Raw genomic sequence first — 13,491 nt, forward strand, 5'->3', positions numbered from 1 at the left:
GGGCCAGATGCCGTCAAATCAGAGGTTATATGACTCGCAACTTCGCAAGCCATGGGTTCCCGACCCCTGTGCTAGACTAACAAAATAATACAGCTACTGTTTTTTCTTTGCCGAAAAAAAAAAAAACTCTCCTCAGTGACACAAATGAGTAACGTGACTTGACTTAGCTGTCGATTTCCTATGCCAAAAATGTTTCATTTTGTTGATGAATGTAGCCTAAATCTCAAAATGTAGAGAGCATTTTAAAAGTCAATATTCTTGGTTAAAGTATTTTTTTTTTTCAAAATCTATTTAAGCTGACCTAAAAACGTTATTAAAAAAAAAAATCAATGCAAAGCTAATTAGAGAATTAAACACAGTGTAGGCTACTGCAGGCCTAATATAGGAGTATAGACTCGCAATAGGTGAATGGTCATATAAACTGAATCTGACTTTAATTAAAATAGTTTGGAAGTTTTCAGGGCGTTTTATTTTATAAAAGTTTTTATATTTTGTCAAAAGTGTGGTGAATTTTAGTGGGTTTACCTAAACCTGCACTGTACTTGACTGATTGACAATTTTTTTACTAAATTTGCTTCTAGGCCAAAAGCTGTAGTTAAATTAAGCCTATCTTCCTTTGTCCAGCTAAAGCGAAGAAACTATTTGTTAAACTTTGAAATATTTTGGTAACTGCTACTTTCTATCATCAAATGCAATACCGTATGTTTGTATTTTGTGCTCATAGCATTTCCACACAACCACGCCCCACCATATGTGCTAAGCGATCGACTAGGTTTCATTCTATTGAAACACATTTAAGACAGAGACAACAAACCGAAAGCACAGGATGGAAGCGTAGATTTATAAAACAGTGATATTTATAGCCTATATGTGACCAAGAACGCTTAGGTTAGGACACTGACCTTTTGATTAAATAGAGCTCTCCCTGTCACTTTAAACCTTACTGTGAAGATAGATTTGTCTTCAATAGCAAATTTTGTTCCGCCACAGTAAAGTTTGTGAGTTTATTGTTTCTAATAAAAATGACTGTAGGCCTAATCATAATAGCCTAGTAAAGAAGCTATTCTGTTTCTTGATCAACAATCATTGAGACCGACTCGAATCCCAATCTAAAGTCTTTCTAGCACCCCGATCGGCTGAGATCAAAACACTCACAAGTGTCAGTCGTTCTACTTTTGATCAAGGAAACTAAAAAAAAAAAAAGATCTTCTTGGCTAATTAGACTGACAATAAATGGTAAGTGGTTTAGAGATCAAATACAACCAGACTCTATTTCAGACCTCTATACCAGCTCCACCGAATTATGAAAAAGGTCGATCAAAACGTTTTTGTTTGCTTTTTAAAAGTAAACACGTCATAAATGTTTCATAAGAAAAAAATCGATTTTATTATTAACAGAAACTGGAAAGTGTTTGGGATTATTTATTAAAAACAGAAAGCTTATGATATTTTATGGTTTTAAACGTCACATTTTGTCAGTAGGTTAGATAAGCATAGGTTATTACAGCAGGAGTTCGTATTACGACCGTGTTAACCGTGCACGGCCGTGTTAACCGTACCACGGGACCCTGGCCGCTGGAGGGAGGCACGGCTGTTTAAAGACCCACTCATTTCAATCTGTTTAATTTGTTTGACTGTTTAAAAAAAAGCTGATACATAAGCTCGATAATGCTTCCCGGATAGGGGACCACGTCTGTCTAGAGTCCAACGCATATTTAGTTTGTGTAGAGTTTCTCGGCCTTGTAACTTTACATGTATAATGTGTAATTTATTTCCTATCTTTGCAAAAAATTTCTTGCTTATTTTGCTCGTTCAACCACATTTTACTCACCTAACCAGCGATGTTGGGCATGCTTGGTTTCAGAAAGTCAAAAGGGAGAAGAAGTGTTTTGCGTCTCACAAAAGCTAACAAAATAATTTAATATATCGAAGTAGGCTAAACACTGCTCACTCAAATAGCCTAGTTAATTGACAATGAAATTGATAAATTTCAGTGTTGATGGAAACACTATGAAGTGGAAAAATGTTGCAAAAATGGTGTAAGTGAAGCAAAGATGAAGACACCTCAAATAGATGTTTGATTTCGAAGTTCTAGCCTGCTGAAAGGCTACGTCATAGGTTATACAAATTTTCAAGAAATAATTAATAGGCCATTGAAATGTTTCTGTGGCCGTGAATGAAATGGTAACCTAACCTAAAATTTAAACTAAACCTTCTACCCAAATCCAATTTTAATTGGATGAATTTGATTACTTAGGCTACAAAGCGACCTACGGTTACATACAAAAAACGCTTATGATAAAAAGAAAACAAAAAAGAATACGTTATTGCACCAAAATGCCTAGAAGGCGACCAAAACAAGATTGCATTAGTCAAAACTTCCCATCTAAACGTTGTTAAACTCTTTGCTGACAAGCTAAATGCAATTTTTCCCCTACATATGGATAGGGTTTACGGCCATAACCTAACGCTTTCTTTCCCTATTTTAAAAGAGCCATCACTAAACACAGTGCCCACTAGTGGATTTAGAGACTGGAGGGACAAGATGGTGCTCACACGGCCCTGAACAGGGGTTGGCTAAAGTATGAGTAACCCACATGGATTAGGCTAAAGAATATTTTAAACTATTTGCGAAACTAAACTGCTCTTGAAAGGTGATAATGTTCTGGGACTCTTAATATTTTTCAATGGTATTTTTAGTCTCTTGGGGCTATATTTAGTCGCCATCTTGTTTAAAGCAGATTGCGGATCAACATCTGTTTCCACGAGTACGGTAAAGGTTTTCAAAGTGGCCCAAACTGAGTTCGATCCATGCTTGGATGTTGTCATGCCATCGTCTTGGTGGTCTACCTAGTTTTTTCTTTCTGTTGATTTTACCTTCTAGGCAGGGGCTCTGAAGGCTTAATGTATAGGCTTTAAAGAAGTCTATAGAAGTATCACTCATTTTTAATGCGTGACTGCAAATTTCATCACTGAAAACATGCTTTACGCTTTGATGGTAGAGTGCAATGATCACACTGACCGTTCAGCTAGGATCGACGTCACATTTTTCGCTCATTGACTGAGGTTCATGTAAAATCAACATATTGAAACGTCAAAGTGGTGACACATAAAACCAAAAACCCCACCACGAAAGACCTAGGTAGGCTACGTCGCTGCAAAATCCAAGTTTTGAAACAGTTACGCTGAGAAAGGGCAACAAGCGGAAGCTAGTAAGTTACAAGCAGGCTACGCGCAACTACCAGGTTAGCTTATAAACTGTCAAAGAAGTTTTTTCTGTCTGAAGATAAAGATTCTAATAAATAAGTTTGTATGAAAAAAACGTAATACAAAATCGGGGACAAATTTTAATGAGGTTATCCAACCAATAAAAAAGCTTAGCTTGGAAACCTGTAACTAAACAGTTGATCTAACGACTTACACTACCACTGCAACTGAAGAAAATAACTTCATGAAGTTGTTCCTATTTTCAACAGGGCACTCTAGCGGAATATAACTTCCTGGAAAATTCCCGGTAGCTGACATTGTAAAATTGTCGTTCACATCAACTAAACGTGCTTTGTTTTTATTATCTTTATCCTGCATTGCGAGAAAGCGGAGTTGAGCGCTATGCATCGGTGTACGCTTTCCGACGTAGGCTACACCTGACCCACGCTGCAGCCGACGGCAATGTCTGTTTCCGGTTGTCTACTCTACTTGTGATTTAAATTTGGTACCACTCATTACTCGAAATCGATCATTGGGTAGAGGCAATTATCGTAAAGTTTCTTGCCCAGAGAAACAACAGCAAGTGGGGGTGGCTGGAGTCGAACATGCAGGCTCTCGACTGCGAGCCCAACGCGCTAACCACTCGGCTACTGCTGCCTGTAGTATGGCACCATTACGGACAGACCATTACATGACAGTATAGCACCATTCTACGTTATTCTTAGACAGTTAGACTCTATTACAAGATTGAGTGGGACTTTGGAAAGCTTTTTCGTCTTTCTCTGCCATCCTTGTTGTACGAACTGAATTTCTATTACTTGGGTTTTTGAATAATTTTATCGCAAACCAAATCCACTTCCATTCAGTTTGTATTATTTCTGAACATCATAACAAAAATACGATATATGTCAAACATAACAGAAGTTTGTGAAAAAGTAGAAGCGACAAAACACGAATGTTATAACGTGGCTGATACCAAAACAGCACAATCAGTTAAAATATGACACTTTGGATCAGCAACTAAAGTGCCCAGCTGCTCACATTAAGGTTTTTGATGCAAAAAGCGAGGATTGACAAACGATAGGGTTACCAGAGCGTCTATGAGGCCGACACTGAAGCGGCAAGTTAATTCTTTCCATAGTCAACTACCGTAATAAAATTTTTTGTTTGTAAACTTTCTTCGCCTTTACATGGGTAACACAACTACGATAAATAGTATTGGTGCTTCTACGACCTTGGCAGAGTCTTCAAACTAAGAATCCTGATAGTGGGTGCCCGACTTGTGTTAAAGCAAAGAAGCCGATGTCTTATTTAGGAGCGTTGTTTCGTCCACTAAGGGAACGTTCAAATATTACGTAACGCTTTTTTTCCGAATTTTTGACCCCCCCTCTCCCTTGTAACGCCAACGTAACGCTTTTTTCAATCCCCCCTCCCACATGTATCGCTTTTTCACTACGAATTCAGCACAAAAAACTACCATTTTTGGACAAAGGGTTTATGCAAAGCGTTACGTTAGCGTCACATCGGGGGGGGAGGGGGTTCAAGTAAAACGTTACGTAACGCTTTCGAGTACGGAATGGTAGTTTTTTGTGCTGAATTCGTAGTGAAAAAGCGTTACATGGGGGAGGGGGGGGGGTCAAAAATTCGGAAAAAAGGCGTTACGTAATATTTGAACGTTCCCTAACCGGCCCTGTGTCAAGAGCCTCTACATCTACAAGTCGGCAGCAGTGGCCGAGTGGTTAGTGCGTTGAGCTCGCAGTCGAGCGCCTGCATGTTCGACTCCAGCCACCCGCACTTGTTTCTCTGGGCAGTACCAAATTAAGTTATAAGTAGACAACCGGAAACAGACATTGCAGTCGGCTGCAGCGTGGGTCAGGTGTAGCCTACGTCGGAAGGCGTACACCGATGCATAGCGCTCAAATCCGCTTTCCCGAAATGCAGGATAAAGATAATAAAACAAACAAAAACAAAAAGTATGCGAAACTACCAGGTCAAGGCTTTGTCAGTTCGAGGATAAAGAATCAAAACCAACCAACCAAATGATTGGACTCCGGACCAGCAAAATAAATTTACTGGCAACACCAGTAAACTACCCAAAAATTAATTCGGCATCGCTGCACACTTCTGCTTGTTGCTTGACTTGCTGTTTTATTGGCACACACAACACATCATTGCACAGACGCAAAAACATCGGGCTTAAAAGTTGGCCGCCTGATGGGTACACAATGCGATGTCGCCCGCACTCGAAGTGGAATAAAAATCAGAAAAAAATTGTGGAAACGTTGAGAAACAGAAAAGTGGTGACGAAATCTCTTTGACGTGCCTAAATTCCCAATCTTTAAAAAAAATAATACAAAACTAAAGTCAGGAATCTTCAACTAAGTTATGAAATTAGAAACTCTACTAGAATGGTGTTTATCAGTAGGTTTGTAAAGTCATACCAAGGACACAAGGATTGATACATTAAACTGGTTGTAGTAGTTTCGTGTGGCATTTTCACACTTGAACCTCGTTGCCTTTTAGTCAGTTTTTAAATGTATTTTCGCATTGGTAGATTGTGTGGTGAAACCACCAGGTAGTGCAGTCCATTGATGGTCTAAAATCAATTGACCAGCAGTTTGCACGCGTTTTTGGAATTTGGTGTGCTTGGATGGGCCAATCAATCAAGAGTGGTAGCAGTTCGGCCATGTCGGGATAAAATTCTATTGTAACTGAACCATTCCTTTCTGTTGCACGTCGAAAAAAATCCATTCAAATGGTGATTACTGATTGGGCTATATTGGTCAAAAAGAATATAAAACACTATTTTACCACAATGCAAAATTCAATCTTGAATTTAAAACTTAAGTAGTTTTAATACTGAAATTTATTAAAACTATGTAGCTAGAAAGCTAATTTGCTACATCTCACGAATTGCCTATAAGTCTTTATTTTTAATATTTGTCATTGTTTTGAAACTTCATTGTAATTAACTCTAAAAATTGAACTTATTTTGGAAACACTTCAATTTTTGCTCCAAAGCTGGAGCAACTGGCATGAAGCCTAACAGCTCCAGAGGTGGAGCCGCTAATATATATTTGACAGCTCCGGAGCTGAAGCCAGACCTCTTTTATAGCGGCTCCGCAGCGCTGTAGCCTATATAGGTATCGATGATTTAAATAAACCTTTACATACGGTATTGCGTTTGCGTTTAAATAGGCATTACACAAATAACTATTCTAGCCATGAACAAATTAATTCTGTGTATATAACACAAAGCACAACCACAATGCATGCCACTGATCACCAAGGAGTAATTAAACCTAATATTTTAAGTGAAACTATACAACTTTCAGAAAATAATATGCGAGATGTCATCATAGCTCAACATCCATCCATAAAGGTAAAACTGTTGGTAAATGTTCAGTGAGGTCTTTGATATGAGGTGTCAAAAGATTCCCTAAAAAATTGTTTCCCTCAGCGGACAAGTGAAGACCATCCCGCAAATATAATGAAAAATCTTTAGTCTCCATCATTTCACTCCAGAGATCAATATATCTGCACTTTTTGGACATGGCCACCTAAACAAATTTATTGCATACGAGTACATATTCTTCAACAAAATCATTCAACAAAGCTTGTATTGAGTGCGGACATAGTGAATTCTGTAAGTTCCTGATTGAAATCTAAACTAAAATGACATTTTTTTTAAAAGAAAAAAATTCAGCTATAATCATCATGATATAAACCAAATGTATGATGGTCAGCTTGCTTGCTTTAAATTGTCAGCATTGACTGATAAACTAAACTTTGATATGATAGTTTACTCACGAGAGTTTCTACATAAAAAAATCAATGATCACAAAATGTTAAAAAGCATGAAAGTGAAGGCTTCAAAATTCAAACACTAGTTTGTCATAATCAGGACATTATAGGGGGGGAGGATTACAAGGAAGGGAGGAGGACAAGCACCTTCACCAGGGATATCTAATCCCTGCACCTTCACATGGTCCCCCCCCGTCAGTAACATACGAAACATAAATAAAACGTATGCAAAACGAAGCCTGTCAAACAAGAGCTAACGAGACTGTTCAGCGCAGGGTGGATAGGGGAATGCCCTTTTCAGGGCACGGCAGTGCTCGCACTGTTGAAAAGTACCAACGACCCACCGTACGGCAGCTGAACACCGAGGGCATCACGGTCAGCAAGCTCAGCATTATCGAGCACCTGACCACCAAGCATCAAGCCCTCATCATCCTTCTCCAGGCCGACCTACTGCACATCTGTGGATAAGTTGGTACTAACCAACTTCACACTCGCAGGCGCAACCTGCAGCAGGAAACACGGCCTCGCCACGTTTGTCCATGACCAGCTGAGCTGGTGCTTAGTTGATCAATCCCAAGCTCAATCGGAGATCGAGGGGCTTTGTGTAGATGTAGCAGGCTACAACATCGTCAATGTCTACAAGCCCCCACCTTCGCGGATAACATCAACAGCCGTCCCAGTGTTCCCCCACCCCAGCCTCTACGCAGGCGACTTTAACACTGACTGGCTTTAACTCCATCAACAACGACGGAGAAAGTCTGGCCGCTTGGGCAACCACCAACAACCTCGCCCTCTTATACGATCCTAAGGGCACAGCGAGCTTCCTCTCCGGTCGTTGGAACACTGGCACGAACCCAGACCTGGCTTTCGCAAGCGATGACCCCGATGATCGCCAGCCGGACAGACGTGTGCTAGAGAAGTTCCCAAGGTCTCAACATCGACCTTCGCTTATCACGTCCCCCTTGCTCGCCACACCTATTCCGAGCAAGCCTGTCAAGCGATGGAACTTCAGAAAGGCCGATTGGGAATACTACAGCTTCCTCACAAACGAAGCTACACAGTTCCTCCCATCCCCACACACCATCAAAGTGGACGAAGCCTACCAGGACTTCTGTGATGCAATCATATCTGCGGCAAAAGACTCCATCCCGCGAGGTCGACGAAAAAGCTACATACCTTGCTGGGTTGTGGAGTGCGACAGGCTCTACCGCGACTTCCTCCGTTCCCCTCAGGGCACCGCTACCTTCAACTCAGCAACAGCCCTGCTGGCAAGATTGGATTCAAAGAGGAAGTGCTGGACAGAAGCCAACGACTCAATCGACTTCACGCACTCCAGCCGCACAGCACGGAGTACACTCAACAACCTCACTGGCAGATCACGTGCCCCTCGTCGCCAATGCCCCATTTCAGCAAATGCCATCGCCTCACAACTTGTAAAAAATGGAGTGCACAGAACGAGAGACCGTGAATCAGACAAGTCTGTCCTCAAGGAAATGACGGACCTCTGAAAGGTCCCAACACCTGTCGAGGGCAACATCTCTGGTGAGTTTACCCCAGAGAAATTTGCCTCCGCCCTCCAGCACCTAAAGCCAGGCAAATCCCCGGGCCTTGACCACCTATGCCCGGAACTAATACTTCAAGCTGCCCCCACTATGAGGTCCTGGTTAAAAGACTTCCTTTCCTGCTGTTTGCGTCACCTGCGCATCCCAAGAATCTGGAGAAGAGCCCTAGTGGTTGTAGTCCCAAAGCCGAAGAAGCCCCCAGGGGATCCGAAGAGCTACCGTCCCATCTCTCTGCTCTGTATCCCCTTCCAAGATACTCGAGAGACTTATCTATGCCCGTGTCGAACCGATAATAGACCCTCAGCTCCCTCGGGAACAAGCCGGCTTTCGCCACGGAAGATCAACCGTAGATCAGGACACTCTGATGACTCAAGACATCGAGGATAGCTTCTCGGCAAAAAAGAAGGCTGGCGCCGTGTTTGTCGATCTCACGGCTGCCTACGACACTGTATGGCACAGCGGCCTTACCTGCAAACTACTCCGTATCCTTCCTGACATGCACATGGTCCATATGATTATGCAACTTCTGCAAAACCGTAGCTTTACCCTTTCCACCGGTAGCGGCCGACGAAGTAGACTACGTCGACTTAGGAACGGCGTCCTACAGGGCTCTGTCCTGGCCCCCCTCCTCTTTAACACTTACATCTATGACCTGCCTGACACCATCTCCAGAAAGTATGCTTACGCAGACGACCTGGCTCTCCTACATCCAGCCGGAGATTGGCAGTCAATGGAGAGGAACCTAAGCCAGGACATGTCAACTATATTAACATATCTCCAGAAATGGAAGATACGTGAGTGACCCTGGACAGGTCACTCACGTACCAACGACACCTGGAGTCACTGCTCACTGCGCAAAAAACTATCTGCGCGCGTTGCACTTTTGAGGTGGCTGGCGGGTTCGGGCTGGGGAGCTGACGCGAAAACCCTTCGCACAGCTACCTTGGCCCTCGTCCATTCTACCGCCGAGTACTGCGCACCAGTGTGGTGCCGCAGCTCTTACACCCGCCACATTGACACTGCCATCAACGACGCACTACGCACTGTGACTGGATGCCTGCGTCCCACTCCAACAAAATGCCTTTCCATCCTTGCAGGCATCCAACCTGCTGAGCTTCGCCGTAAAGGAGCCATGATTTCCCTTGCTCGTCGCGCACTGGACCCCGACCACCTCCTCCACAGCACATTCCAGCGCTTACCTGGAGAACAGCAGCGACTGAAATCAAGACGCCCATTTGCGCCCGCCGCACAACAGCTTCTGAACAACGTTGAAGATCTTGAAATAAGTGCGGCACACTGGACGAACTACACATGGAACACGGAGTGGCAAAACAACACCTCCCGACTCCATGATTTCCTACCCGACGTCGATCACCACCCTCCGGAAATGTCCCTCGCAAGACTTGCGTGGGTCCGGCTTAACCGCCTACGAACCGACGTCGGTCGCTTTCGTTTTATGTGCAGATAGGGCCTGGCTCGGATGCGAGTGTGGTGCCACAGACCACGGAATGGCCCGTTTCGGTGAGTCCGATCCCTTAACGGGGAATTTTTTCAATTTTTTTTTTTAAATTATCGGGTACCGTAGCCTAATTGTCATTGCCGTTTTAGGTTTAGGGGTTAGAGGTTAGGAACTCACCGAATAGTAGCAGACCCCACCGACCAGGCAGTAGACCATGTCATCCATGACTGCCCAATCCATCAACCACCACATGGAACGCTTGGACTGAAGGCCCTGGATGATGACACTGTCGAGTGGCTGATGACCTCATGCCCAAACATATAGTCCGGAAGAAAGCTCATACGACGAAGAAGAAGGACATTATATAATTTGATTTGATAACATGAAAATGGAAAATATTTTTATCCACGCTATGATCACTTTTATCAGGAACTAAAAACACCTTGATATAATTCTTACCCTTCGGCAGGCTTTTGCATAATTTGAAGTGTTTGAGTTGTTTCGGTCGCAAACAGTTCCACTGCCAGTCTCGATGCGATGTTTAAGCCATGCCTGAATACAAAGAATATATACAACAGTGCAAATAAAAGCTACAAATTGGGATAGATCTTTTATATATAACATTTTAAACAAATCCTCGTGTAACATCATAAAAACAATGCAAATTGAAAAATTACTTAACTTTTGTAAGAGGATTAATATTTCCTTATAGATTGGTACTGCAAATTATTGTTTTATTTTAGTCAGTGTAATGTGGCATATGCAGCAGAACTTGCCTGATTTGTCATCTCAAAAGAATAATCTAAAAGTTCCAATTTGTGGAAACAGACTGTACAAATTTTACAATGACACCTCAACAATTTTTGGTTTATTCTGTTTACTTCCCTTTGACAAAATTCTAAAATAAAAGACAAAAAGTGCACTCCCACTACTGTATACACAAAAGTGCACAGCTGGAATGTAGCTATACAAAAGTTGGAAATTCTAATGGATCTTACAAACACCGGTATGAGATAAATTTAACACTGAAACAAACAAAAAACTAACAATTATGGCTTAGTGACTCAGATTGAAGATTTCTATAATCAATTAAAACTCGAAAAAACAGTAAAAGAATACTAAGATGTATGATGAGCATTTGAGCAATATATCACTGAAGAAGGAGATGGTGGATGAGATGATATAAAGTTTAAGCTATGAAAACAGTTCATACTGGTTCAAGAATATTATAGTTTTCAGTGTAAATGATGGTACTACGACAGTTTATCGAACGATAGTTTATCGAACGACAGTTTATCGAAACGACAGTTTATCGAACGACAATTCATCGAACGACAGTTTATCGAAACGACAGTTTATCGAAACGACAGTTTATCGAACGACAGTTTATCGAACGACAATTTATCGAACGACACAGGGCCGTAGCCAGACCGCAGAGCAAGGAGGGCCAACTTTTTTTAAGGGGGGCCGAAAAAATTTAAATGGGCAAAATCATTATAAATGTAGCTGTTGCTCTTGAATGTTTGGATTTTGCCAGGGGGGGGGCGGATTTGTTTTTAAGGGGGGCGAAGCCTCCCTGGCTCCCTGCTGGCTAGGGGCCTGGAACAACAGTTAATCGAAAACCTAACCCCTAAAACCTAACCCCCAACCCCTAACCACTAACCCCTAACCGTAACCCTACCCCTTAACCCCCAACCCCTAACTCCTAACCTTAACCCCCAACCCTACCCTTAACCCCTACCCCTAACCCTTAAACTCCAACTCCCAACCACTAAACCCTAATTCTAACCTTAACTCTTAACCTCTAGCCCCTAACTCCTAGCCTCTAGCCCCTTCGATGAATTGTCGTTCGATGAACTGTCGTTTCGATAAACTGTCGTTCGATGAACTGTCGTTTCGATAAACTGTCGTTTCGATGAATTGTCGTTCGATAAACTGTCGTTCGATGAACTGTCGTTCGATAAATTGTCTTTCGATAAACTGTCGGGTCACGGTAAATGATGGAATGCATAGGCGCCGACTTTTCAAAAAACCTTGGGGGGCGAGATAGGTGATGACGTCATAACCATAACGCTATTTTACTCAATTAAAATAGTCTTTGATTGAGCTTACTGTCTTGTTTATATTGGCACCTTGGTCGCAAACCGAATTTATTAGAACCGCTGCTTGAACGTAAATTTTTTGCCTAGTCGTAAAATTTTTTAATATTGTTAGCTCATAATTGGGACAGTTGGAAAACAAGCTGATTCATTTCCTTTTTGTGCGAGTGAATAACAACGACCAAGGCAGTGAAATTATCGAAATAAAACGCAAAAATCATGATCTTAAGCAGAGTAGAAACCCGCTATCAGTTTTATTAACCTCGTTTCGCTCGTTTTGCTAATTACTTACCTCCAAAGCGTTAATAACGGCGAAGTGTTTTCTCTTTTGCTTTTTATCGAAAGTCTTTATGTCTTTTATCAAATACCATATACACTCGAGTAAAGGTCGAGATGTTCGCAAGTGACTTTCATCTAAAAAGACAGGTTAAACTTATACACGAGACAAGCTGTTTTTTCCAGCTCGGCAGTTTACAAAATGAACGCATTTTTGCTTCGGCAAAATTATTGCCGACGTAGATAACGGAAGGTAAAATGGCGTCGGCTGAAGTAAAAGTTTTGAATACGTTTATTTGCCGTGATTTAACCTTAATTTTCAAATTTAATGATTTCTCGTCCATTCTAAAGTTTATGCAATTTTTTTATTTTTGCGTGTAGGATATAATCGTTCTTTTTACGTAACATTTCATGATCGTTGAAGTCGATGTCAAACTTTAGCGGCCGCATAAAACAATGATGTCAGGTTGGCTAGGTGATAATAGCGGTAAAAGACGTCGTTAATGAAGGCAATATCTGCGACCAAGTGTATTGAGTTTAAATTTAACCGTTGTTATTGCGTTCATAAACGTAGTTGCACTGATGAGAATTTAATATTCGAAAACGCGTTCTGCAACACTGTTTTTTGCACTCTGCAATGCCTGATGCAGATTTATCTGTAGATTTCCATCACGCATTGAAGCGGTGATCTGACAATGAAAAATTTTCTACGGTTCGAGAAAAAGTTTTTTCTGCCTATAAAACGTTGAATGGTAGTTTAATTAATTAATTTTTTCTTTTATTGGTTTTCGATGTAATTTTCACACATTGCGAGCAAAACAATGCGTTCTGATTTCACAGCGGGAAGACCTCGTTGAAAATAACGCGTCTAATTTAGTTGGTTTACTTATTATTGCCGTGAATAGTTACGTGACTATTCCAACAGCGTAAGTTACTCTACAATCTACTTTGAAATTTCCATACTGTATGTCAATGCCAATACTTAGGTCTTAGATGAACCATCGAATGGTAGTGTCGGGAATAAGCTATTCGACTTATACATGGGAGAACGATATATTACCAATTTTCAGCTCAAAAGTATGGT

The 13,491-nt window shown here is 41.5% G+C and overlaps 1 protein-coding gene across 3 annotated transcripts in view; it reads right to left on the bottom strand.

Moving 5' to 3' along the window:
- Positions 1 to 13,491, bottom strand: part of LOC145771351 (isoamyl acetate-hydrolyzing esterase 1 homolog) — a 114,341-nt gene that overhangs the window by 88,286 nt on the left and 12,564 nt on the right. Inside the window, exons 3-4 of one of the 3 annotated variants that reach the window (XR_014289196.1) lie at positions 10,492 to 10,584; positions 6,382 to 6,767 (exon numbers count right to left, since the gene is read on the bottom strand). Coding sequence is in view for 2 of the 3 variants with exons in the window: in XM_082583103.1 (XP_082439229.1) it covers positions 6,564 to 6,767; positions 10,492 to 10,584 (297 nt within the window). In the remaining variant the exon portion in view is untranslated. Of the gene's footprint in view, positions 1 to 5,348; positions 6,768 to 9,526; positions 10,306 to 10,491; positions 10,585 to 13,491 lie in introns of those variants that run through there. The other 2 variants (XM_082583103.1, XM_082583104.1) reach the window with 2 other exon arrangements.

This window comes from Aplidium turbinatum, chromosome 5 (assembly GCF_918807975.1).
Source record: "Aplidium turbinatum chromosome 5, kaAplTurb1.1, whole genome shotgun sequence".
In the NCBI taxonomy this organism is placed as follows: domain Eukaryota; kingdom Metazoa; phylum Chordata; class Ascidiacea; order Aplousobranchia; family Polyclinidae; genus Aplidium; species Aplidium turbinatum.